The sequence below is a fragment of the Sorex fumeus genome, unplaced genomic scaffold, assembly GCF_029834395.1.
Source record: "Sorex fumeus unplaced genomic scaffold, SorFum_2.1 ptg000006l, whole genome shotgun sequence".
Lineage (NCBI taxonomy): Eukaryota > Metazoa > Chordata > Mammalia > Eulipotyphla > Soricidae > Sorex > Sorex fumeus.
Window position 1 is genome coordinate 60,770,901 of NW_026606063.1, and position 26,854 is coordinate 60,797,754.

A 26,854-nucleotide genomic window follows, 5' to 3' on the forward strand; every position below is an offset into this window, starting at 1 on the left:
ACGCCACTATCTAGAGTGTACATAACACACTGTCTGTGGCACACGGGGCATTTGGCGTCTCTTCTGCAGACAGTGGGGAGTGGGTGCGGGGCGGCAGCTCCATTCTGGCAGGAGAGGTGGGCTGTGCAGTAGCAACACAGCTGTGAAGGGACAGCGGATTGGTTGGTGTCCCCAAGTGCTGTGGGTCTGCCTGTCACTGTCCTGCAGGGCCCTGATGTCAGCTCTATCCTCTTGAGTCTCTGATTTTTTTTTTTTCTTTTTGTGTTACACCCGACGGTGCACAGGGGTTACACCTGGCTCATGCACTCAGGAATTACATCTGGCGGTGCTTGGGGGAGGACCATATGGGATGCTAGGAATTAAACCTGAGTTGGCCACATGTAAGGCACACGCCCTACCTGCTGTGCTATCGCTCAGAATCAGAGCCCAAGTCTCTGATTCTTGCCCCTTTCCCTCCACCTGCTCCCTTTGGTGACAGCCCATTTTAAGCTGCTTTAAGTCTGGCCCTGCTGTCATTTGCCGGGGTGGCTGCCTGGGCACACGTGCCTAAGTGTGTATGTCCACAGACTTGCAGACACAGACTCAAGTGAGATTTGGGTCTTATTTTGCTTTTTGGATATTAGGGACACACCTGGTGGCCCTCAGGGCGTACCTGACACTGCATTCAGGGATCAGTCCTGGTATGGGGAGATCATCTGCAGTGCCAGGGATCGAACCAGGGGTGATTGCAAGTAAGGCAAATTCCCTACCCCCTGTACTATCTCTGGGCCCTGGAGAGTCAGGGTTAGAAGTCGCAGGTTCCCTTCCCCTGAACCCTCTCGCCCCCACTCCCAATCTTGGCACCTGACCTTTTTCTGTTCGTTTACTTGTAAGTATAGGTGAGTTGGCACCACTGGGCAGATACTCATGCCCAAAGGCTGGCACACACTTAGATGCGATGGTGGGGGTGGAGGCATGAATGAAGACTGAAGTAGGGGTCTGGGAGGGAAGTGTGCTTGGCACAGGTAGTCCAGGCCAGGCGGGGAAGGACCCTTGGTGTCTGGACTGGGGTCCTGAGCTTCTCTCCTTATCTTGTGGTGCCACTGCGGGCATGCCCTGCAGGCCCTAGGTTGCCTCATGTCTTTGCTCACTCTTGGTCAAGCTCTGCTAGCACAGCAGGCCTGGTGGAACTGCGGGCGGACTTGACCCTGAGAGTTGATATTTGAGTCTGAGGTGCCTCATTCCTCCCTTTGGGATGCGGGCAGAGTGAGAGGGCTGAGAGTGGCAGAGGCTGAGAGTGGCAGAGGCTCTGCGCGTCGCCTGTCTGAAAGGAGAAGGTGTCCGGTGCTGCTCCTTGCACATGGCAGAGAACTTGGGGAGCAGAACTGTAAGAATCCTCAGACTCTCACCCGAGGTGGGGGAGGAGGGAGAGGGAGAGAATAGGGAGAGAGGGGGAGAAAGGGAGAGAGAGAGAGGCAGACAGAAAGAGAAGAGAGTGAGAGAGGGAGGGAGAGAGGAAGGAGAGGGAGAGAGAAGGAGAGAGAGAGGGAGAGAGGCAGAGGGAGAAGAGAGAGGGAGAGAGGAAGGAGAGGGAGAGGGAGATAGAGGGGAGGGTGGGGAGGAAAAGGGAGAGGGAGAGGGAGAAAGAAAGCAAGCTGAGCCAGCACAGGGCAGAGCCTGGAGTGAAGACAGAGGCTTGGGAGGGAGTGAGGGATATGGTTCCCACGAAAGTGGATTTTTCCTGCACTCGTGGATTCTTGAGAATTGTATGAGCAAGGTGCATACAAAATTCAGGGGTTAAGAAGTTAGCATTTATTCAGTTCCAATAGATAGGACCAAGCCCCTTCCCCACCCCCAAAGTCCACACCTCTCTATTTACCCGTGTAAGTCTTGTCTCTCTTTCTGACCTGAATTCTGGCCGCCTCCATCCAGCCTGTGATGGTCTTGTCTGTGCCCCGCCATTTTCTCTCCAGTGTTTTCTAATCTGAAATCTTGAGCCTCTGGGTTTACCCCCATGATTGTCTCTTGTCTTGGTCATCCTTAATCTCGTTCGTTCGTGTGGGTGGGACGCCTATGCTCAGTACCTTGTCATTGTCTGGGCATTTGAGCCCTTTGTGATTCAGTACTTTGTCTGGGCACAGAACCTGGGCGCCTAATCTGGGGCTTCATTTATTCTGCTGCTATTTCCCACTATAGTCAGCTGATCTTGACTGTGTTCTGTTCTTGTCTGTGTTCCTTTTATGGTGAGGAAGATTCAAATGATCAGATTAGGATTGATAGATAGATTGGTAGTGGGCAGGGTACTTGTCTTGCCTACCTTTGACCTCATTTCATTCTTTTTTCTTTTTCTTTTCTTTTCTTTTCTTTTCTTTTTCTTCTTTTTTTTGGGGGGGTCACATCTGGCGATGCACAGGAGTTACTCCTGGCTCTGCACTCAGGAATTACTCCTGGCCGTGCTCGGGGGGGGGGGGGGGGCATATGGGATGCGGGGAATTGAACTCAGGTCGGCCGCGTGCAAGGCAAACGCCCTGCTCACTGTACTATCACTCCAGCCCCCTCATTCCATTCTTAAACCCACCAGAAGTCATCCCTGAGTCGGGAGTAAGCCTGGAGCACAGTCAGGCGTGGTTCCAAAGTCAAAATAAATAAATCAAAAGAAAATGATCAGATCTGATTAACCTTAGATGAACCAGTTTATCTGGTACAACCCCCCTACCCCCTTTCACCCGCTGAATCAGCAGGGTGCGTTCTGGTCCCTTGGACCAGACCATGGCACACAGGCTGAAAAATCAGAAACGACCTGGCATGGGAATCCGCAGAATTTGGGGACTGTCTTGGAACTCAAGGATGGATGTCCCTCAGGGCTGAGCCCTTCTGGAGAACTGTAGAACCTGGAGTCAGAGAGTCTTGCTTTGCTGAGAACTCTTGAGGGGAGGGTGAAGTCTGGGGGCGGGGGGGGGGGGTCCAGGGAAACCCCGAAGGATTCTGTTTTGAGGGGCTTTGAGTTAAATATTTCAAGAGTGGTGAGAAGCAGAGGCCCCTTTCCCTCCCGCCGAAGGAAGGCCCCAAACTGGCCCTGATTTCTGGGTGACCTTCAGCACTGCAGCCCTACCCGGCCTCAGCCTGAGTGTTTGGGTGGTTGAGAGGGGCTCCCTGGGGGGGACCCCCTCTGAGAGCCTCAGCTCACCTCTGTGTTGGGGGCCTTCGGAGCAGGCCTGGGTCAGAGTGTGCTCCATGTGCTCTTTCACAATCCCCACCAGGCCCTGCCAGGCACCACCGAGTGACCGAGTGACCGAGTGACCGAGTGACCGTGACTCCTCACTGCCAGGTCTGCTCCGCAGGGGCCCAGCCAGCCCTGTGAGGGTCTATTGTTTGTGTGTGGGAGGTGGGACTGGGTGTTGGGCGGTGGCGGGGAGGAGGTGGGGACAGCGCTTCCATCCCAGGGAAGTGGAAAGCCACACTCAGACAAAGGTGGCGCAAGTGTGTATGCCTTTGTCCACTTTGTGACAGGCACACATACAATCTTTCAGGCGGGAATCTGAGTGAAGAAAGGGAGGCAGAAGGGGAAGCAGGCAAGATGCCGACAGGGGCAGCTCTGCGCCCTCAGAGCCCGTGACTCTGCTGAAGTCTTTGTGAGTTTTGAACCCCAAGGTGCTCAGGGCTTATTCTGGGTGCTCAGGACTTACTCCGGCAGGGACTCTGGCGGGGTGGGAGCCCCGCAAGGCTAGTGCCCTAACCATTGTGCTCTCTCTGTGGCCCCCGGGCCTGATGCTGGCCCTGATGGCCTGAGAACCAGGGCTGCAGGGGATGTTGTTCTGTGTGTCCCATGTCCAGGGCTCATGATGGGGTTATTTCTGTGGAGGAAGAGCCAGACTGAGTGTCATGGGCTCCATGTGCACACACAGGGAATAGAGAAGCTACTGGACAATCCCCTTCACAGAGGCCTGCTGTCCCTCTCTCCTGCTCAGTCCTCAGGGCTCTGTGGGGTACAGGCAGCAGCAAACCTGGACCCCCATCCCCACCCTCCCTGAAGAAGCTGGTCTCCTCTGGGCAGCTTTGGCCAGCAGGTACCCTCATGCTCCTCTTGGGGGCAGGGGGGCCCTATGACTTGACTACCCTCTTCACACCTCGAGCCTCTGCTCAGCTGCCTCCTGTTTCCATGTGGTCTTGGACTTCCTGCCACTTCACTGCTCTTCCTGTATGTCTCTGCCTGAGGCTGGTGGCCACAGCTAACAGCCCAGACCCTCCGCACTGGGTGTCTCTGAGAAGGGTGCAGGTCTTTGAGACTGAGGGGTCCCCCACTGGCCATCTGCCTCCTGCCACTTTGGTTGGAGTCACCTTCCCTTGGCTGGGCCCCCTGTGCAGACCCTCCTGCTTGTTGTGGCTAACACGCTCCTGCTTGGGGCCTTTTGTAGGGTTGATGCCAAAGCCCCGCTGCCCTTCGGGCCTGGCTGCCTCCATCGCCGCTGTCCTTGTCATCATGGGCCCGATGGGACTGTGAAGGTGCTGCTGGAAGGCTTCCCCGCACGCTGGACCATGGGTGATCCCCGGTTCCCCGAAACCACGGAACCCACGGAACCCACGGAACTTCTCAGCGCTTATGTGGGAGACAGCCAGCCGCCATGCCCCGCATCACTGGCCGGGGCACCCTGTGGCCCTGCTGAACCTGGTGGGGCGCAGACCTGGGCCTTGGACCCTCCCGATTCTGCCAGGCCTGATGCTTCAACCTGGGACTCCAGCTTCGAGGCCCCAGGGACCACTCACTCCCCGACAGCCGGCTCTACCAGTTCCACACAGGTGGTGTTCTGGGCGGGGATCCTGCAGGCACAGATGTGTGTGCTGGACCTGGAGGAGGAGCTGGAGAAGACAGACGGGCTCAGGGCCGAGCTGAGACGCTGCGTGCCCGTCCCACCCGCAGACCTGAGCCTCCCTGGGGAGGAGGCCTGTGCAGAAGAGAGAAGCAGCATTGGCCCCGAGGAGTGCAGCCAGCAAGAGGATGTGGCAGGCTTGTCCCCAGCCTGGGGGGCCGAGGAGGAGAGCGTGTTCTTCGACAACCCCCTCTTTCTGGACAGCCCTTGCTCCGACGCCAGTACTTCCGGGACGCGCTTTTCCTGGGTCTTCCCGGACTGCCTTGGGACAGGAAGGCCAGAGCCGGAGAGCCCCCAGATGCCGGAGACCCTAGTCCCTAGAGCTGGGGAGCCAGGGGTGCCTGGAAGTGAGCTGGAGGGCGAGGATGTCCCGACTGACTCTGGGGGCTCGGCCACGCCACCGTTCCCAGTGCCTACCTACAAGCTGCACTCCTCCTGGGCTGCCCTGGACACCCCTGAGGGGGCTCCCACAGCACCTCCCAATTGGGAGGAGAGGGAGGTAAGCTATGTCCTGTGGGGGGAGAGGGGAATGCCACCTCCCCTTGCAGGGCTGAGCAGGGGGGCTCAGAAGAATCTCCAGGGGCCTGAGCACTGTTGCATGCAGGTGCTGAAGGGACAGAGCGGGGGTGGGAGTGGGGGGTGGCCACTGCAGGGCTGTGGCAGGCGAGCAGCAAGTCCAGATGTCACCGCAGCAGTGAAGGCCCCAGTCCTGCGGCCCCCAGCTCCGAGAGCTGTGCAGACCTCCCCCTCCACGCCCCCTTCTGCAGGATGGGCCTTACACAAGAGGCCAGGACTCAGTCAGCTGGTCAGGGGGAGTGCTCTCTCATCTGGGACTCTTGAGTTCACAGGCTCCCATCCCTCCCCCCCCCCCCCCCCCCCCCGCCCCGGCCTGTATCTCAGGGAGTCCTTGAGTCAGTGGGAAGCTGGAATGCATGTGAAGGAGATAAGTAGGGAACACAGTTCCTCCCCGCCCCCACTCCAGGAGGCGTCTGCCCAGATAACGGGAGCAGGAGGGCCCGGCCTGTAACTTTCTAATCACACTGGCCCTGCCACAGGGCCCACAACTCCCGCAGACCAGCGGACTCAGTGTCCCTGGACCTTCTTGCTTCAGGGGTCCTGGGTGGCCTAAAGGAGAAGCCTGGGGACCCTCGGCTCTTGGGCCCTGCCTAGCTCATGCCCCCTTGTCCTCTCTGGGACTTAACCCCTCCGGGTTGTGGAGGGAGGCAGGGGAACACAGTGGGTGGGGGCATGGGGGTGTGAGGAGGAGGCCCACAGCGGCCCTGGTTTCTCATCTCCACCTCCCTTCTCCTTATGGAGCCTCCCCGGGTCACAGGGCTTCCTCCCGGGACGTACAGAGACTGGCTGGGGGTGTACAGGACGTCTGAGCTCCACCTGCCCCACATGTTGTACAGATTTGGGCTGGTCCCTTGCCCTCTCTGGGCCTCACCTCTGTAAGGGGGAACCTGATGAGCTCCAGGGACCAGCACCTAGAGAATGTGGGTGTTCTCCTAGCCAGGATCCCTCTTCTGAGCAGTCCCCTGGGGGTGTGGGTGGGGAGAGGGCCCCAGGGAAGAACATTCCTGCCCGCCTTTCCCTCACCCGCACCCCTTGGGCTCACGGCCACCTCTCCTCGTCTCCCTTCAGGCCCTCCCCTGCTCCCCAGGCACCCTGAGAGAAGAGGATCCTTCCTGGCCGCCCCCAGAGCGGCCTCTCTCTGAGGACAGAGGTGAGGCCAGCAAGGAAACCATGGAAAGGGGTGGCAGGAGGGACAGAGATTGCTCTGGAACTTTCCAGAGTCAGGCATCCTTTATGCCTCTGTGATCTGAGTCTCACAGACCCCAGAGTACAGCTGGGCACTGCCTGGGTAGCCCTGGTGGGCCTCCCTGCTGTGGCAGCCAGAAGCCCTGGCGTTGAACCCTTCATCCTGGCTAGTCAAGTGTCATGGGCAGTGACCTCTGGGGAACCTCTCTTTACCCCAGAAGTATTCATAAAGAAACAAATGTGCCAGGGGCCGGAGAGATGGTACAGTGGGTAGGAGGACTCTTGATTTGCGTGCAGCTAACCTTGGTTTGAACCCCAGCACTACACAAGGTTCCCTTGAGGAGTTAACCGTCCCCTATGGTTCCCTGCCATGAATAAGTCCTGAGGACCACCAGGTGTAACCCTACACAACAAAAGTTGTGCCAGTGATCCAGCATTTCCCGTGACGGGTGGTTTTAGCACATCCTGAATCGCTGGTTGTCTCCTCACGGAAGCCTCTGCCCACGGCTTGCATGTGTGGGAGGTCACAGTCTGCAGAGGGACAGGACACGCTACCAACGCTGGGGAGGGGCGGGTGGCACAGGCTGGCTGCCCAGCTCGGCTCCAGCTTTCAGCCCTCCACCATCTCTCCTCCTCACCCACTTCGCTCCAGGCTCTTCATCGGGTGACAAGGATGCCGAGTGTCCCCAAGTGTCTGCTTTCTGTGCCTTGTCCCCTGGCCCCTGGGAGAGCTCAGCTTCTTCGCCGGAGCCAAATAGCCCTGAATCCGTGAGCAGAGATGCTGGTTCCAGGACCAGCCTGGTGACTTCCGAGCCAGACAGCCTGCAGCCCCAGAGCCCGCCCTGGGATCATGATGTTCCCAGAAGGATGCTAGATGCTTCATGCCCAGCACTCTTGACCACCGATGTGATGGAACCGAGTTCCCCAGACACAGAGAAGCCAGAGATGGCTCTAGACCCAGCCACCGAGGTCACCAGTGCCGACCCAGCCAGCACAGCAGCACCTGCCATGGGGTAAGTACCACCTCAGATGTGGGCATCTGAGAATGTATATGCTGTCCTGCTTTTATAGCTCCTGATGAATGCATATTGGGGTTTTGCTTATTTCTTTTACAATTCTCAGGGCCAGAGCAGTAGTACAGCAGGATGGGCACTGGCCATTAATGCCACTGACTCAGGTTAGGTTCCTGGCACCCCAGAGGGTCTCCAGAGCCTTGGCAGGAGTGATCCCTGAGGGCAGAGCAGGATTAATCCCTGAGCACTGATAGGTGTGCCCCCCCCAAAAAAACAGGGAAATGATTCCATTTTATTTTTGTTTTATTCTATTATTATTTTTTACTCCCTGTGTTGGGGATGCCCTGGCTGTGCAAATTTTAAGCTTGGCTATCACTGAGGTCATGCAGCAGGTCTCTCTCTCCATCAGCTGCAGTCCTCCCCTAATCTCTGCTCCACAGGACCTGTGCAAGTGGGTGTGCTCAGGGCAGGGGTGTGTTTGGGTCATGGTGAAGCTCATCTAGGCGTCTCACTTGGCCACACTTCCTGGCTGTGCTGGTCCATGCAGGCCTTAGGGACTCTGCTCAGGAAGGGCTGCGCACATACACACACGCACACACACACACACACACACACACACACACACACACACACCTGGCTGTGTGTGGCCGGAAGCAGCATGGGGCCTTGTCGCTGTGTGTGGACACCAGGGGCTCGGCCTCATGACGGAGCCCTGGTGAGGTTGTGTCTCGCGTCCCTCTGAATGTTTCCTGTGCTGATTCCTGTCAGCCCGGCGTGAGGCCCCTGACCCCAGTTACAGGTGGAGTGTGAGAAGCACAGGAGGCCCAGCACAGAGCAGACAGGGCAGGGGTTGGGGTTGTGATTTATGTTGATGTACCGGCTATGGCGATGGGGCAAAGCAGAGACCAGGGTCACATCCCACGATTGTCTGTGTAACCTGACAGTTCAGAAGTTGCAACGGGTAGGCCCGGTGCTACAAACCCAGCTCTGAGCCTCACACGGGCTTAGCAAGCCTGAGCTTCCCTCCTGGAGCTCCGAGAGGAGAGGTTCTAGGTGTACAGAAGCAGCACCCTGCAAGCTGGGTGCCAGGCTTGCCATCTGCAGAGGAGGGGAAGGCGTCTTCCCCAGACCGTGAGCCCCAGAATACCAGGGCACTGCATGCTGCTAAGTCTGGCATGGGAGAAGCAGCCCAGGCCTGGTGCCTGCCTCACGGCCGTAGCAAACCAACAGCAGAAGTTGGGTGAGGGCCAGGGCTTTAGTGATCCTTTGGCCTATTGCAGGACAAGTATTACCCCCAACCCATGACAGCCAGGAATGAAGAAGGGAGTCTGGAGAGCTGGATGTCTGCCCACCCTCTGTGGGAAGCTGGATGGGGTCACTGCACACACCCACACACACACATACACACACACACACACACACACACACACATGCACTGCACACTCGCACAGAACCATGGCTGCCCTGGTTTCTGCTCAGTGACTGGGGGTTAATTCTGTTGCTATCTTGTGTGGAGACAGCCTGTCAGTGCCAGAATTCAAAGAAGCATCTGGGAAAACGTGCACAGGAGCTGTGCATCAGATGTTTATCTCCAGGGTCTGGAAAGAGGGTTCACCCCTGGAACACAGAGTCAGTTCATGCTGGGTTAGAGTGAGTGCAGGGCTCTCATGGCACACGTTGATGAAAGGTTCCTCCATGGAGGCTTTCCTCCACAGGTAGATAACACTCTTTCACCAGTTGGCTGATTCAGTCTTACTTTCACACTGGGGAACCAAATTTCATGCTCCAGACCCAGCAAGGTGCCCTGATTTTCTTTTCTTTTCTTTTCTTTTTGTCTTTTTTTTTAATTAGCGAAACAACATGAGGTACAGTTGTAGACTTACAAACTTTCATGCTTGGGTTTCAGTTATACAATGATCGAGTACCCATCCCTCCACCACTGTCCATTCTCTACGACCAATGATCTCAGTAGCCCTCCCACCTCCCCTCCCCCACATCCCGCCCCACCTATGTGGCAGGGATTCCCTTTTACTCTCTCTTTCCTTTAGGGTGTTGTGGTTTGCAATAGAGGTATTGAGTGGCCATCATGTTCGGTCTATAGTCTACTTTCAGCACACATCTCGCATCCCGAGCGAATCCTCCAAACGACCTTTACTTGGTGTTCCCTTTTCTATCTGAGCTGTCTTATCCCCCAGCATGTACTGCCGGCTTCCAAGCCATGGAGCAGACCTCCTGGTACTTATCTAAACTATTCTTGGTTGTCTCCCATTCTGTTACTTTATATTCCCCAGATGAGTGCAGTCTTTCTATGTCTGTCCCTCTTTCTGACTCATTTCATTTAGCATGATACTTTCCATGTAGAATCACTTGTATGCAAATTTCATGACTTCATCTTTTTAACAGCTGCATAATATTCCATTGTGTAGATGTACCAAAGTTTCTTTAGCCAGTCATCTGTTCTTGGGCACTCAGGTTTTTTCCAGATTTTGGCTGTTGAGAACAGTGCAGCAATGAACATACAAGTGCAGATGTCATTTCGACTGTACTTTTTTGCCTCTCCAGGTTATATTCCCAGGAGTGGTATTGCAGGGTCAAATGGGAGCTCGATTTCTATTTTTTTTCTTTTTGGGTCACACCCAGCAATGCACAGGGGTTACTTCTGGCTCTGCACTCAGGAATTATTCCTGGCGGTGCTCAGGGGACCATATGGGATGCTGGGAATCGAACCCGGGTTGGCTGCATGCAAGGCAAAAGCCCTACCCGCTGTGCAATCACTCCAGCCCCAATTTCTAATTTTTTGAGAGTCGTCCATACTGTTTTCCAAAAGGGCTGAACCAGTCGGCATTCCCACAAGCAGTGAAGGAGGGTCCCTTTCTCCCTATACCAGCGCCAACACAGTCTGCTTTTGTTCTTTTGGATGTGGGCCAGTCTCTGTGGTGTGAAATGATATCTCATTGTTGTTTTGATCTGCCTCTCCCTGATTAATGATGTAGAGCATTTTCTCATGTGCCTTTTAGCCATTCGTATTTCTTCTTTGACAAAGTTTCTGTTCATTTTGTCGCCTCATTTTTTGATGGGGTTGGTTGTTTTCTTCTTGTGGAGTTCAACCAGTGCTTTGTATATACTTGATACCAACCCCTTATTGGATGGGTATTGGGTGAATATCCTTTCTTATGCTGTAGACTGTCTTTGTATTTTAGTCACTGTTTCTTTTGAGATGCAGAAGCTTTTTAGTTTAAGATAGTCCCTCCCATTTGTTTATCTTTATTTTCACTTGCTTGACCAGTGGCATATCATCTTTGAAGATACCGTTAGCTTCAATGTCATGGAGCGTTTTTCCAACATTGTCTTCAATGTACCTTATGGATTCTGGTCTGATGTTGAGGTCTTTAATCCATTTTGATCTTACTTTTGTACATGGTGTTAGTTTAGAGATCTAAGCCCCTTTTTTTCCATGTAGCTGTCCAGTTTTGCCAGCACAGTTTGTTAAAGAGTCTTTCCTTGCTCTACTTCACATTTCTTGCTCCCTTATCAAAGATTAGATGATCATATATTTGGGGGTGGGAGAGTGTCAGTATATTCATCCCTGTTCCATTGGTTTGCAGCTCTGCCTTTGTTCCAGTATCATGCTGTTTTAATTATTACTGCTTTGTAGTAGAGTTTGAGGTTGGGAAGGTTGATTCCTCCCATTTTCTTTTTCCCAAGAATGACTTTAGCTATTCGTGGGGGCTTATTGTTCCTTATGAATTTCAGGAGTGTTTGCTCCATTTCTTTGAAGAATGTCATGGGTGTCCTTATAGGAATTGCGTTGAGTTTATACAATGCTTTGGGGAGTGTTGCCAATTTGACAATGTTAAATCTCCCAATCCATGAGCAGGGGATAACTTTCCATTTACTCCTGTCCTCTTTTATTTCCTGAAGTAAGAGTTTTGTAGTTTTCTTTGTACAGGTCTTTTATGTCCTTAGTTGAGCTAATTCTTAGGTACTTGATTTTCTGAGGAACAATTGTGAAAGGGATTGCTTTTTTCATGTTACTTTCTTCTCTCTCATTATTTGCATATAGGAAAGCCATGGACTTTTGGGTATTGATTTTATAGCCTGCAACTTTACAACTCTACTGTTTCTAAGAGTTTCTTGGTAGAGTTCTCTTAGTATCGTATTATCTGCGAATAGTGAGAGCTTGATTTCTTCTTTTCCTATCTGAATGCCCTTAATATCTTTTTCTTGCCTAATCACTATTGCAAGTCCTTCCAGTACTATGTTGAACAGAAGTGGAGAGAGTGGGCATTCTTGTCTCATCCCTGATCTTAGAGGGAAGGCTCTTAATTTTTCCTCATTGAGGATGATACTTGCCATAGGCTTGTGGTGGATGGCTTTGACTATATTGAGGAAAGTCCCTTTTATTCCCATTTTGGCGAGGGTTTTCATCATTTACAGGTGCTGGATCTTGTCAAATGCTTTCTCTGCATCTATTGATATGATCATATGTTTTTTATCTTTTCTTTTGTTGATATTATGGATTAAGTAAATTGATTTCCAAATGTTAAACCATCCTTGCATCCCTGGGATGAATCCCACTTGGTTGTGGTGTATGATCTTTTTGATGAGTTGTTGAATTTCATTTGCTAGTATTTTGTTGAGAATCTTCACATCCATGTTCATCAGGGACATCGGACTGTAGTTTTCTTTTTCTTGTAGTGTTTTTGTTTCTTTTTGGTATTAGGGAGATTTGAGCCTCATAGAAACTGTTTGGGAGAGTTTCTGTTTCTTCAATTTCCTGGAAAAGCTTGAGAAGAACTGGCGATAGGTCCTCTTTAAATGTTTGGAAAAATTTGCTAGTGAATCCACCTGGATCTGGGCTTTTGTTTTTGGGAAAACTTTTTATTACAGCTTCAGTTTTCCTTGATATTATTGGGACTATTCAAGTATTCTAGATCTTCTTGATTCAGAGTTGTGAGATTATAGGAATCCAGGAATTTATCCATTTCTTCAACTTTCTCTTGTTTCGTGGCATACAGACTTTCAAAGTAGTCTCTTATGCTCTTTTGAATTTCTTTGGTTTCTGTTGTGATATCTCCCTTTTCATTTCTGATTAGGGTTCTCTTTCTTTGTGAGTCTTGCTAGTGGTTTGTCAATCTTATTTATTTTCTCGAAGAACCAACTCTTCATTTCATTGATCTTTGTTTTTTGGGTTTCCATGTCGTTGATTTCTGCTCTAAGTTTTATGATCTCTTTTCTTTTGCCTAGTTTGAGCTCCTTTTGTTGGTCCTTTTCTAAGATCTTGAGCTGTGAAGTCAAGTTGTTTATGTGGGCCCTTTCTTCCTTCCTTAGAAATGCTTGCAGAGCTATAAAATTTTCCCTTAATACGGCTTTACTTGTGTCCCACAGGTTCTGGCTGCTCGTGTCATCATTCTCATTTGTTTCCAGATATCTTTTGGTTTCTTCCATGATTCTTTACTGAGCCACTCGTTGTTCAGCATTGAGTTGTTTAATTTTCAGGTGTTTGATTTTGTTTTCTGCGTCTGTACATGATTAACTTCTATCTTCAGTGCATCGTGGTCTAAAAGATAGTTGATACAATGTCTATCTTCCTGATTCTGTTGAGGTATGCTTTGTGGCCCAGCACATGGTCTATTCTGGAAAATGTTCCATGTGCACTGGAAAAGAATGTGTATTATTTTTTGGGGGGAGGGGGGGTGTAAAGTTCTGTATAGATCTATTAGCGCTCTCTCTTCTATTTCTTCCTTCAGAGACATTATTTCCTTGCTGAGTTTTAATCTTCTTGATCTATCCAGAGGTGATATGGTGGTGTTGAAGTCTCCAACTACTGTTGTGTTGTTTGCAATGTACTTCTTAAGGTCTGTTAGCAGTTGTAGGCATTTGGCTGGTCCCTCAGTGGGCGAGTATACATTTAGGAGTGTGATTTCTTCCTGCTGTACATATCCCATAATTAATAAAAAATGGCCTTCACTGTCCCTTCTAATCTCTTTCAACCTGAAATCTATGTTGTATAATACTAGTAAGGCCACCCTAGGTTTTTTGAGGGGGTTGTTTGCTTGCAGGATTGTTTTCCATCCTTTGACTTTGAGTCTGTATTTGTTCTGACTGTTCAGGTGTGTTTTTTTGTAGACAGCAGAAGGTTGGGTTCTGTCTCTGAATCCATTTTGCCACTCTGTGTCTCTTAATTGGTGAATTTAAACCATTGACGTTGAGAGAGATTAGTGTCATGGGGTTTTGTGTCATCTTTTCTGTAAGGGTTTGTTGTGCTTGTAGGCGTTTGTCTTGTCTTACAGTAGCCCCTTTAGCCCTTATTTTAGGTTTGGTTTTGAGTCTATGAAGTTCCTGAGCTGCTGTTTATCCAGAAAATAGTGTACTGTTCCTTTGAGTTTGAGTGAGAGTTTAGCCAGATGAAGCGTTCATTTCAGTGAGTTTTTTCACAGTATCCCACCATTGCCTTCAAGCTTGGAGGATTTCCTCTGATGGGTCTGCTGTGAATCTAAGTGGTGCTCCTTTATATGTGATTTCCTTTTTTGACCTTGCTGCTTGCAGTACTGTGTCTCTATCTGTGGCATCCATCACTCTATGATATGTCTTGGAGTGTTTTTGTTAGGGTCTCTTTTAGCTGGCACCCTTCGGGCTCCTTGAATCTGGATGCCTGCATTCTCCAATTCTGGGAACTTTTCAGCAGTGATTTCTTTAACTGCAGCTTTTTCATTGGGATTTCTTCCCTGTACCTCTGGTACTCCAATGATTCTAATGTTGTTCCTCTTAAAATCATCCCCTAGGACTCTGATTTGCCCTAGAGTTATTTTGAGGTCTCTTCCCATTGTTTGTTGTTACCTGTAGGCTTCCTGCAGCTCATTTTCAAACTCACTGATTCTGTCATCTGCTGTAGCCATTCTACTATTGAGGGCACACACTGAATTTTTTTATTTCATTTACCAAATCCTTTATTCCTGACACTTCTCTGCGTAGCTTTTCAGTTTCTTCTCTCATTTCTTCCTGTAATTTCTCGATTGTCCGATCCATTGTTTCTTTCATATCCTCCTTTAATTTACTGGATATAGTCCCACCGTTTCTTTGAGTTCATTGAACATCTTCAGTAGTTCATCTCTGAATTCTTTATCGGAGAGCTCACATTTGTGAGTAATGCCTGTTGAGGCTTCTGGATTCTTTACATCGTCCTCTCCTCACGAGGTGGTGGGGATTTGCGCTGTTTCTTCATGTTGTGGTGGTGGTATGGAGGCTGAGTTGTGACGCCAGATTTCTGGGTATGGGTAAAATAACTGCGGGCACTGGCCCCCAAATAGGCCACGCCCACTTCTGCAGAGGCCACGCCTATGTGGCAGAGGCCACGCCCTCTGGCAGCACTGTAGCTGGGGAACTGGGTGCTAGGGCAGGTCGGGAAGGCGAAGGCTCACACAAACTTGGGCGGGGAACAAAAAACAGTGGCGGTGCTGGGGATCAGCGTGCAGTCCACTAGGGCGGCCGTGGGGGGGAGGGCGGAGCTGGGAGGATCTGGGAGGGGCCCTGATTTTCACAGTGAAATCATACAGGTCCTTTTCCTTGCAGTTTATTTCCCTGATTATTCCATGGTTACTTGTTATTTAACGTTGTTATTCTATTTATTAAAACTATTTGATTGCGAGAACAGGTCACACACCTTACAGCTCACCTCCCATAATTGTTTACATACATACCCATGTCAAACATAGACCTTAGGTCTAGTTTTCATTTCTGCATCTTTTGTATCTAGACACGTTGTTGTTAGGTCAATCTAGTGGGCCATTTTTAGTAGGTGTTTGGTGCCTTATCCACCTCTCTCTCTCTTCCTCTCTCGTTCTCTTTCTCTCTCCTCTCTCTCTCTGTCTCTCACTCTGTCTCCCTGTCTCTCTCTCCCTCTGTGTGTGTGTGTGTGTGTGTGTGTGTGTGTGTGTGTCTGTCTGTCTGTCTGTCTGTCTTTCTCTCTAGGGTGGGGAATCAGGCTATACCCAGCAGTGCTGGGGGAATATACCTGGCTCCAAGCTCAGAAGTGACCCTGGGGATCAAACAGGGGTCAGTGGGATGTGGAGCAAGTGCTCTACCTGTGGTGGAGAGAGTGGTTTTCTCTCTAACCCTTCCACTTCCTTCTCTGACAGCCACCCTCACTTTTGTTTTCTCCTCTTGTGTTACTCTTGGGACCAGGCTGTACCTTGTCACTGGTCAGACACTTCCCCTGTGGACCCTGGACTTGATGGGGTTTTTTTGTTTGTTTGTTTGTTTGTTTTTTTGGTTTCTAGGGCTGGAGCGATAGCAAAGCGGGTAGGGCGTTCGCCTTACAAGCGGCCAACATGGCCGACCCGAGTTCGATTCCTCCGCCCCTCTCGGAGAGCCCGGCAAGCTACCGAGAGTATTCGATATGCCAGACACAGTAACAACAAAGTCTCCAATGGAGACGTTACTGGGCCCGCTCGAGCAAATCGACGATCAACGGGAGGGCCATACATACATACTAAGCCATGCTCAGTGATGCTCATATCCTGGCTCTGTGCTCACCCCTGTGGCAAGGCTCGGGGTACCGTATGGCACCCAGTCAGCCATGTGCAAGGTTTCCCGCTCACTGTCTCTCTGTGCCCCAGACCCTCGGTTTGCTTTCCATCAGTTTGCATTGTACCTCACTCCCTGTGGGTTTCTCTGTGGGTGCCCTGCGTGAGGTGTGCAGGAGGGTCAGGATAGCACAGAGCTGGGTGTCCAAGCAGAGTGGGGCAGGCTGTTTGCTGGGACCTTGTTTTCTAAGTGGTCAGTTTCACAGTCATCATTGTCTATCCCGATTGCTCTGCTGGCCTGCAGTGTTCATTGTATTCCCCAGGCTCCCAACAATGCAGGTAACAAGGATACCCTGTGCCTCGTGGCAGCAAGAGAGCAAAGGGGGCAGGTTGAGCTACGTTCGGGGCACCTCTGTGGTTTGGGGTATGTCTGCCCCTGATGGCCATTGCCTGACCTGTGCACGGCCCTGAGAGTCCCTTGCATGCCCTTTGCTCTGGTCAGTGTGTCCAGGACACACCCTGTACCTCTGGGGCTCTTCCTTCCTGTGTTGGGGGTGGCCAGGAGACCTCCTGGGGGAGGCAGGCCTAATGTGGGGGACAGTGGCCTGCTGGAGTGTGGAGAGACAGCCCCTGCTTGGGTTGACTCCAGCAGTATTTCAAAGGGCCGCCTTAGGTGACCAAGGCTCTGAACCTCTCTGGGGTTCTCTCGAGGAAGTACTCATTCCTGAGCCATGAGCGACACTTCCACTTCCCCCTTGGGTTGTCACACAGCAGCTAAGCTACACCTCAGTCCCCTCCCTGCCAGTCAGGCCCTGACCGCTGCCCTTCCCACCCCCAGCTGCTCCCCAGAATTCCTGGCTGTGATTCAAGGGTCCCCTCCCCACCCTCCCCAACCCATGTGGAGTGTCTGAGGATGTGGGTGGCCTTTTCCAGGCTTGCTGAAGACCCTGTGCCCCCAGTCTGCATCCCGGAAGATGGCCAGGAGCCACCGACGGGAGAGAAGCTGGCAAATGGGGTGAGACCTGACAAGGGGGCCTGGAATCTGGCGTCTCGCCTCTTCCACCTGGAGGGTTTCCGCAAGTCAGAAGTGGCCGCCTACCTGCGCAAGAAGTAAGGGGCTTGAACCTAGAGGAGTGGGGTGGGGGCCTTCCCACTCAGGCTATTTCTCCTGCCCACATCCCTACTGTCCCTACGGGGCAGCTCCCAGCCCCTCCACCCAGCCACTCCCTTCGACCCTGACTCCACCCGGGACACACACACACACACACACACACACACACACACATACACAGTCACTCACATAGGCAGCTGAGGCCTAGGGCCGATGCAGGAGCCTTTCCCTGTCAGCATACACACACACACACACAGTCACGCACACAGGCAGCTGAGGCCTAGGGCCGATGCAGGAGCCTTTCCTGTCAGCCTGGACTGGTCAGCTGGGTGGGGACTGTGGGTGGCGTCATATCCCATCTCCCCTGCAGCAATGACTTCAGCCGGGCCGTGGCCGAGGAGTACTTGTCTTTCTTCCAGTTTGGAGGCCAGAGCCTGGACCGCGCCCTCCGGTAGGCGTCCAGGGCCTGTGGGGGGCAGCCAGGGAGGAGGGAAGGCTGGAGCAGGGAGTCTTGGCCGGGCTGGAATCCTCCATATCCTGGGGCCTGCTGACTGTGCCTGCCCCGGCTCCAGCCTTGCTGCTGGCTGACACTCTGTCTGTCCAGGGACTTCCTGCAGGCCCTCGTGCTCAGTGGGGAGACTCAGGAGCGGGAGCGAGTCCTCTACCAGTTCTCCCGACGCTTCCATTACTGCAACCCAGGGCTCTTCTCCTCTGTGGGTAGGTAACAGCTGGCCTGGAAGGGACACAGGACAGGCAGGGAGCCTCTAGGAAGATGACTGGGATGTGTCGTCTGTCTGTGGGATTCACGGGGTAATGTCTGGTGTGTGTGTGTGTGTGTGTGTGTGTGTATGAAAAAGTGTATGTGTATACAAGTGTGTGAGTATATGTATTGTATATGAGTGTGAGTGTATGTGTGTATGAGTGAATATGTGTATGAGTGTGTGTATATAAATGTGAGTCTTGTATAAGTATGTGTATTGTTTATTATATGAGGGTGAGTATATATGAGTGAATATGTTTATATGTGTATGTATGTGTGTGCGTGTATACGTGCGTGTGTGCCTTTGTGTGTGTGAGAGAGAGAAAATGTGTGTGTGTTCCTGTGAGTGTGTTCATGATTGTGTGAGTGTGTGTGTCTTTGAGTCTGTGAATAATGTATATATGAGTGTGAGTACATCAGTGTGAGTGTATGTGTTTATGAGTGTGTGTATATATGAGGTGTGAGTGTTCGGTATGTGTATGTGTATATGAGTATATGTGAGTATATGTATTGTATATGAGTGTGAGTATATGTGTGTATGAGTGTATGAATGTGTGTATATAAAAGAGTATGTGAGTGTTGTGTAAATATGTGTATTGTTTATTGTGTAGCACTGTAGCACTGTCCTCCCGTTGTTCATTGAGGTGCTCAAGTGGGCACCAGTAACGTCTCCATTGTGAGATTTGTTGTTACTGTTTTGGGCATGTCGAATATGCCACAGGAAGCTTGCCAGGCTCTGCCATGTAAGTGGGATACTCTTGGTAGCTTGCCGCGTTCTCCGAGAGGGACGGAGGAATTGAACCTGGGTCGGCCTTGTGCAAGGCAAATGCCCTACCCTCTGTGCTATGGCTCCAGCCCTATATCGTGTATTGTATACAATATTGTATCTTGTGTATTGTATGAGGATGTGTGTATATATGAGTGGTTTGTGTGTGTGTGTGTGTGTGTGTGGGTGTGGGTGTGTGTGTAGCAGGCGTGGAGGTGGGACTGAGGAGAACCAGAGCATCTGGGATCTGTGTGGGCAGCATCCCTGTTCCAACAAGCTTTTTCCGGGCCAGATTGCGTCCACACCTTGACCTGTGCCATCATGCTACTTAATACGGATCTGCACGGACAGGTGAGGGTGTGGTGGGTTCAGCCCCGGGCTCCGAGGCAGGGCTGTGGGTGCTGTAAAGAGGGCAGTGGAGACCAGAGGCTGGGGGGCTCTGGCCTGTGGGTTTGGGCAGGGAGTTGGGGTTTATTCTGTTGGGACTAGAGTGAGAACTGCTCCCCCCCACCCCCCCGCCCCGTGGCCACAGAACATTGGGAAGAGCATGAGCTGCCAGGAATTCATCACCAACCTGCACGGCCTGCAAGACGGCGGAAACTTCCCCAAGGAGCTGCTGAAGGTACATTCCTCAGGGGTGCTCAGTGCCCACCCATGCCCCTGGCATGCTAAGGGAAGTGCCGAGCTTGGGACTAGCTCTGCATAAACCCCCTGGAAGCAGGAACAAGCTTGTTGGTGGAAAGGCTTCTCCAAGTGTGCTTCCTTGAGCCAGTGCAGACTTGTAAGTCTGGCTGAGTCCAAATCTCTGCACCTGAGACCCCTAAATGCTTAATTAGGCCCCACATGACACGGAAACCTGTGGCGTTTGAGAAGCATTCGCTTTCGGGTCTCTTTGTGGACACATGAAAAGGCTTCAGGGGCTGGAGCAATTGTACCACGGGTAGGGCGCTTACCTTGCACACAACCAACTTGGGTTCTATCTCCAGCACCCCATATGGTCTCCTTAACCCCTCTGGAGTGATCCCTGAGTGCTGAGCCAGGAATAAGCCCTGAGCACTGCTGGAGATGCTCCAAAACAAAACAGAAAACCAGACTAGGGTTTGGGTTTTGTATCTGGTTTGATTTCTAGTCTCAGGCCACCCCTCCCTCGCTGACCGCAGCCTCCCTGGGGATGTTCACCATCTGGCCACGTTGTTCTCACCTGATGCCCAGCATAGAGCCTGCCTGTTCTCAGCGGTCACAGCTCCTGTGCTTGCGTCTCATTGGAGAACCTTCCTCCAACGCTAGAAAGTGCCAAGCATGCTACCTGGCACTGCCAGGGCCATGGCCAACACAATGTGTCTCACAAGTCCTCTTCCTTCCTTAGTTCATTCATTCATTCATTCATTCATTTGTTCACTCCCTCATTGCCCACCCCCCATGGGGTTGCTATGGGCTCTTCTATCTCTGGGAGACCTCCAGGTGAGATGGCCTGGAGGTGAGTCATTTCCAGGTGAAGAGAATGAAGAATGAGACTTGCTTTTTGTTCTGCCATTGTCTCTAACACTCAGTCTGGGCCCGGCATGTGGCAGAGACTCTTGTTTGTTCATCCACCTATTTGACCCTCAGTCCCTCCTTGATCAGACACAGACACTGCAGGGCAACAGTGAAGGGGGGAGAAGCAGGCCGCATGCCCCTCCCCACTCAGCCCTGCCACTTCTGTGCTCCTATTGCAGGCCCTCTACTGGTCTATCCGGAGTGAGAAGCTCGAGTGGGCCGTGTAAGTGTGACCCCCTACCCTCTCCCTTCCACCTCAGGGCCTTTCCTCCAAGCACTTGTCCTCCGGAACATTTGAGAAGCTTGGGATCCTGAACAGGGGGCATCCTCTGCCAGGGTGGAGCCCAAAGCATGGCTTTGGGGTGCAGAATGTGCAGGGGTGGATAGCCAGGGAGAATGTGGAAGAACTGCAGGCTCCCGTGATTGTAGCCATTGATGAATTAGCAGACTGGTTGAGTCCCTCAGAGGAATTCTTTATCGGGAAGGCCTCAGGGATTGTACCCCAGGAGGTCATGGCCAGTCTCAGCTGGATTCTTTGGTGTCCAGGGATGAGGAAGATGCAGCCAGACCTGAGAAGGCCCAGACACCGTCCCTGGCTGGCAAGCTGTGCAGTCCCCTCCTGCAGCTGGCACAGGAACCCACGGCACCCACCTACAAGAAGGGCATTCTGGCACGCAAGATGCACCATGACGCTGACGGCAAGAAGAGTGAGTATCTGCGGCTCTGCTTGGGGCCTCAAGGTCCCGTGGCCAGGGTCCAGGGCAGTACCCTCCTGGCTCACCTGCGGCCTGGGCTGCTGTGTAAGCTCCTCAGGCTGCCAGACCAAACTGGGCTAGGTAGTTCATACCCCAGGGCCACATGGAGGCAAAAAGGCTGAGCTCCACTTTGCAAATGGGGTTTGGGAGGTAGAGAGCAGTGAAGTAAAGGCTCCCAAGAAATCATGGTTATTTGGAGTTGGGAAAACGGATCCCCCCCTCTGAGGAAGGATAAAGCAGGTGTGCTCTGCTCTGAGCACAGATTGCTGTGTCTGGGACCTCCTTCCTCCATGGCAGGAAGTTTCAGAGTGGGCGGCAGCCAGGCCAGAGCAGAAGGGAAGCCGTGGGTCGTGGAGCATGGTAGCCAGTCAGGGAACTGGAGTTTGGCCACAGGTAAAGCCAGAGATGCCAGAAGGAGGCTGGCCTTGTCCTGCCCGAGGAGTACCCAGACCCTGGGCATCCCTAGAAGGGCCCAGGGAGCAGCTGAGTTCAGCTGTGGCTGGGCTGTGTGTGTGTGTGTGTGTGTGTGTGTAAGGGGACATGTGCGTGTCTATGAAAATGTCCCCATCCGTGGAAGTTAGCAAGCATGTCAGCCTGGAGGTGTATGCCTGCCTGCCCTTGGCTGCTGGGTCTTTGTGGGCTCCCAGGGGAGATTGTGAGTGTCCAGGAGGGCCCCTGACCATGCCCGGACCGCTCTCACCACCCACTTTGTTCTCCGCAGCGCCTTGGGGCAAGCGTGGCTGGAAGATGTTCCACACTCTGCTCCGCGGGATGGTCCTCTACTTCCTGAAGGTACAGAAGGCAGCTTTCTTTGTCTCTTCGGGGCTGTGAGGAGTGTGGGGGGCCAGCCCGGGAAGGGTGGGCAGCTGTGACAGTGCCCTTTCGTGCTGTGTGGCAGGGAGAGGACTGCAACCCTGAGGGGGAGAGTTTGATCAGGCAGATGGTGGATGAGCCCGTGGGGGTGCACCACTCCTTGGCCTCCCCGGCCACCCATTACACCAAGAAGGCGCATGTCTTCCAGCTGCGAACGGCCGACTGGCGCCTCTACCTCTTCCAGGCACCGTGAGTTGGGTGGGCAAGCAGTGGCTGCCAGCTCCCCGCTGTGCTCCCCTGACCTCTGCTGCTGGCCGGCTGGGCTGGGGTATGCAGAGCACCTCACTCTACTGCTTGGGGACTTCAGCCGCACCTGGCAATGGGGAGCTTCCTGCTGCCATGTGCTTCCTCAGCCTCTTCCTTCTGCAAGCAGGCTCCGCTGCCCAGCGGATTCTAGGAAGTCACTAACAATTGATCATGGCTTGGCACTTGATATAAAAAAAAAAAATCAATGGCCTCCCAGAGAAAACTCCCGCAAGCGACAGACAAATGGCTGAGGCGAGCTGGCTCCAAGCTTCCCTGCTTACAAAGCCTGGAAGTGGGGGGCTCTCAGGGTGGAGTGGGAACAGTTGGGGCCCCACAGCCTGTTCTGCCCACAGCACCGCCAAGGAGATGGGCTCCTGGATCGCCCGCATCAACCTGGCCTCGGCCACGCACTCGGCACCACCCTTCCCGGCTGCAGTGGGCTCCCAGCGGAGATTTGTCCGGCCAATTCTGCCCATGGGGCCGGCCCAGAGCTCCCTGGTACTCCTCCCGCCTTCCACTAAGGGGTCTGGGAAAGTGGGTTGGGGGAGTGCACACTGGGATGTGGGGACCTGGCACCCCAGGTTCTGCACCTGCACCACAGGCAGGAGGGTTGTTTTATGGTGGGGGTTGGGGAATGCCTGGCCATGCTCCGGGCTCGCTCCTGTGGTTCTTGGGAGACCATAATGGGGTACCGGGGGTCCAACTCAGGTGGGCCACGTGCAAAGCGCTTCCCAGCTGCCCAGGTGGGGCACTCAGGTCAGCTTTTCCAGGTCACTCTGTCCCCAGGAGGAGCAGCATCGGGCCCATGAGAACTGCCTAGATGCTGCCGCCGACGACCTGCTGGACCTGCAGAGGAAGCTGCCAGAGCGCCGGGGCCGCAGTCGCGATGTGGAGGAGTACCGCTTGCGGAAGGAGTACCTGGAGTATGAGGTGATGCCCCAGTCCATGGCTGGCCTCGAAGGGCTCCACGGCTGCACCTCTGCCGCCCCCGTGTGGCCGTGTCCTGCCTTGGAGCTCTGGGAATCGTGTGGCTGCTGACCGGGCCCCAGGGCCCTGAGAAGTCGAGCAGAACTTGCGAGGCACACAGGCCAGGCTGGGGGGAGTGTGTGTTTCTGTGCCACAGACCCTCACGTCTTGTGCTTGTCCTGGGAGTGCAGAGCAGGCGTGTCTGGAGATACTCTTAGTGGGGGGCTACATAGATATGTGTGTGTGTGTGTGTGTGTGTGTGTGTGTGTGTGTGTAAAATCACTGTCCTCTCGTTGTTCATCCATTTGCTCGAGTGGACACCAGTAATGTCTCCATTGTGAGACTTGTTGTTACTGTTTTTGGCATATTGAATACGCCACCGGGAGCTTACCAACCTCTGCCATATGGGCGGGATACTCTCGGTAGCTTGCCGAGCTCTCGGAGAGGAACGGAGGAATCAGACCTGAGTCGGCCGCATGCAAGGCAAACTACTCACTACATACATACATACATACATACATATATATATATACACACACATACATATATATCACTGTCACTGTCCTCCCGTTGTTCATCAGTTTGCTCGAGCGGGCCCAGTAATGTCTCCATTGTGACAATTGTTACTGTGTTTGACATATCGAATACATGACGGGTAGCTTGCCAGGCTTTGCCGTGCGGGCGAGATACTCTTGGTAGCTTGCCAGGCTCTCGGAGAGGGGCAGAGGAATCGAACCCGGATCGGCAATGTTGGCCACTTGCTAGGCAAATGCCCTACCCGCTGTGCTCTCGCTCCAGCCACACACACACACACACACACACACACACATACATATATATGTACATAGTTCATACATGTGTTTATGAAATGCTTTTAAGAGTGGACAGCCCTTGAATAACCAGGATATGGATTGGGCAGGTCCACTTATGAGCAGATAGTTTTTCGTCTGCGGGTTCTTCATTTTCAGATTCAGCCAGCTGGAATCCAGAGATGCAGGATCTGTGTATATGCAGGAGCTGCTTGAGGGATGACACCTGATGTGTTTTAGGTTACAGGAAATTGGCACACCTCACCTCTGCCTTATTTAGGAGGCAACTTGAATTTAATTTTCCTTAAGTTAGAAGTTTAGCTGAGGGACTGGGGCGATAGCACAGCGGGTAGGACGACAGGGCACGCGGCCAACCTAGGTTCGATTCCCAGCATCCCATATGGTTCTCCCCAGCACCGCCAGGAGTAATTCCTGAGTGCATGAGCTAGGAGTAACCCCTGAGTGCATGAGCCAGTAACCCCTGTGCATCGTCGAGTGTGACCCAAAATGCAAAAAATAAATAAATAAAAAAAGATATTTAGCTGAGTTAGTGTCCCCCTGATATCTCCCTAGTAACAACAGGTAATATTTGGGGAGCTGGTATTGATTGTGTGGATTATTCATGTAGTTTGCTGATAACTCTGCCTTCAGGATCCTTGTTCCCAGCTCCAAGCTGGGGACTGAAAGATGGAGAGATTCCATAGCAGATGAGAGCATGTGCCCTTCCAATCCCGAACAGGACTCCTGGGGGGTCGTGACTCTGGAATGACCTTCCTTAGCTCAATGACGAAGTCCAAAAGGCTTCACTGCCACCTACCATCTCATGTCCCTTCACACTCTAGGGCCCTAAGTAAGAGGGGCCTGTGAAGGTTGTCTTAGGAGTGAGATCAGCAGCCATTCAGAGGCAACAAGCAGAGAAGGAAGCTCAGGGTCAGCAGTGCGTCCTACTGTGCCCTCCTGCCCGCCCACCCATCCATCTGGCCTGTTGGTGGCTTGTCTGGCTGAGCTCACCCCTTTCTAGCTATGGGGGTCTGCCAAGGACCTCAGCTCAGCCTGCAGAAACCCAGCCTCTCCTCACTGACCAGCTAGAATCTTTAGCAAGTGCCTGGCCCTCCTGTGTTTTCCTTCTTTTGAATTTTTTCCTTTCAGTTTTGGGCCTCCGAGGTGCTCCAGGTGAACCCACCAGGCCATGGATTCAGCACCAGGACTGGAGGAGATGGTGCTGCTTAGGGTCCCACAGTTCTGAGCATCCTCGGGACCTCCCTGAGGTGGTTGGGGGCCTCCAGGGCTGCACCTGTAGGTGCCAACAACCAAAGCCTGGACTCTCCAGGCCCTCATGCCCCTCTCTGTAAAGCAGGGGTAACGGTTGCTGCTCAGCCCCCCAGGGACAGGACCCAGGGCACAGGAGGTGGGAGTGAGGGAACAGGCGTGGGGGAAACTCCGAGGTGGTTATCAGCCTCGGGAGCAGACAGATGAGGCTAGTTGGCGGCAGCTTCTCCAGATGTCAATTGTTAAAATGCGATTCAGAGCCAATTAGGGCTGAGTGCAGATGTGCACACTGTGTGTGTATGTATCGGGGAAGGGGGCAGGGGGTGGCAGCCCGGATCTCAGGCAGAGGGGGAGGGCTCGGATGGGAGGGCTTCCCGGGATGTGGCCTTAGCATGTCCATCACCGTGGTGGGTCCTCACGGGGCCCCATACATTCTGCAAGATCTGGCTTCTTCCGTGTGCCACAGTGCCCACCAAAGCCGCCGCCTCTGGCGCCTGTGGGGACCTGGGCCCGGAAGCCCCTGTGTATGGCTAAGGCGATGGGGGCGGGTGTGTTGCAGAAAAGCCGCTACGAGACCTACGTGCAGGTGCTGCTGAGCCGTCTGCGCTGCCCAGACGATGACCTGGACCTGTGGGAGGAGCAGCTGGCCCAGGAAGCTTGCGGCCCCCGGGAGCCCAAGTCCAGCCTGAAGAAGTCTCACTCCAGCCCATCCCTGCACCAGGACGAGGCCCCCACCACGGCCAAGGTGAAGCGCAACATTTCGGAGCGCAGGACCTACCGCAAGATCATCCCCAAGCGGAACCGCAACCAGCTGTGAAGCGGGGCTGAGCCCCAGTCTGGCCGGGCTGGCCCGAGGGCCGAGTCCCCTAGGGGCCCTTCTCCATAGGACACTTCGCACTGCTGGGTGGGTCTCCATTGCTGTGCACCCACAGCTGCCCTGCCCACCCGGCCCTGACCTGTGTGAGCCAGACGGGACGTGAGGACACTCTCTCCCAGACTGCGTGTAGCCTGTCAGCTTCTCCAGAGCCTGGTGGGCCTCGGAGCCTGTGCCAGCTGCTGTGTGCAGGTCTGTGAGTCAGTTCAGTGGGCCGGGCCGGGCCTCGGACACCCAGCACCCAGCAGTGGAGGCCTCTGTGTGGGACAGTGGGGGGTGGGGAGGGAGAAGTTGGGGAGATAGGGAATAGGAGGAGACAGATGGGGCAAGACAGAGACCGGAGAGGGGAGACAGGGGAGCTGGGGAACAACTGGGGGGACAGAAGTAGACAGGGGAGAGCTGGAGAATGGGGGAGGTGGAGCTGCAGCTCTGTAATCAGGAGGGTGGCATTTGCTCTGTAATCAGGAGACCCCCTGCAAGACACTTTGAGAAAGCCCCCCATCGGCCTCTGGCACGGACATAGGACAAAGGTCTCTGCTCCTGCATCTAGTCAGGATTCCTGTCTCACCCCCAGGCCTCACTGAGCCTTTCGCCCTCCTGGGCCTTTCCCTGAGGCAGGCGGGGAGGGATAGATAGCTCCAGCCTCCCCCACTCAGGGTGAGGCATGGGTGAGAAGGCTGGAAGGGACAGAACAAGGGCCTCTGTGGCCCCTGGCAGGGCACAGAGCATGAGGTTCAGTCTGA

At 53.3% G+C, this 26,854-nt stretch overlaps 1 protein-coding gene across 1 annotated transcript in view; it reads left to right on the forward strand.

Annotated features, from left to right (window-relative positions):
- Positions 1 to 26,394, forward strand: part of PSD4 (pleckstrin and Sec7 domain containing 4) — a 39,688-nt gene extending 13,294 nt beyond the window's left edge. The window contains exons 2-16 of the mRNA XM_056124259.1: positions 4,395 to 5,346; positions 6,492 to 6,573; positions 7,261 to 7,621; positions 17,080 to 17,256; positions 17,628 to 17,708; positions 17,862 to 17,974; positions 19,076 to 19,134; positions 19,316 to 19,405; positions 20,499 to 20,542; positions 20,866 to 21,026; positions 21,796 to 21,866; positions 21,973 to 22,136; positions 22,547 to 22,691; positions 22,980 to 23,123; positions 25,797 to 26,394. Of these exons, the coding sequence (XP_055980234.1) occupies positions 4,516 to 5,346; positions 6,492 to 6,573; positions 7,261 to 7,621; positions 17,080 to 17,256; positions 17,628 to 17,708; positions 17,862 to 17,974; positions 19,076 to 19,134; positions 19,316 to 19,405; positions 20,499 to 20,542; positions 20,866 to 21,026; positions 21,796 to 21,866; positions 21,973 to 22,136; positions 22,547 to 22,691; positions 22,980 to 23,123; positions 25,797 to 26,054 (2,781 nt within the window). The 5' untranslated portion in view covers positions 4,395 to 4,515 and the 3' untranslated portion in view covers positions 26,055 to 26,394. The remainder of the gene's footprint in view (positions 1 to 4,394; positions 5,347 to 6,491; positions 6,574 to 7,260; positions 7,622 to 17,079; positions 17,257 to 17,627; positions 17,709 to 17,861; positions 17,975 to 19,075; positions 19,135 to 19,315; positions 19,406 to 20,498; positions 20,543 to 20,865; positions 21,027 to 21,795; positions 21,867 to 21,972; positions 22,137 to 22,546; positions 22,692 to 22,979; positions 23,124 to 25,796) is intronic.
- Positions 26,395 to 26,854: the final 460 nt, after the last annotated feature.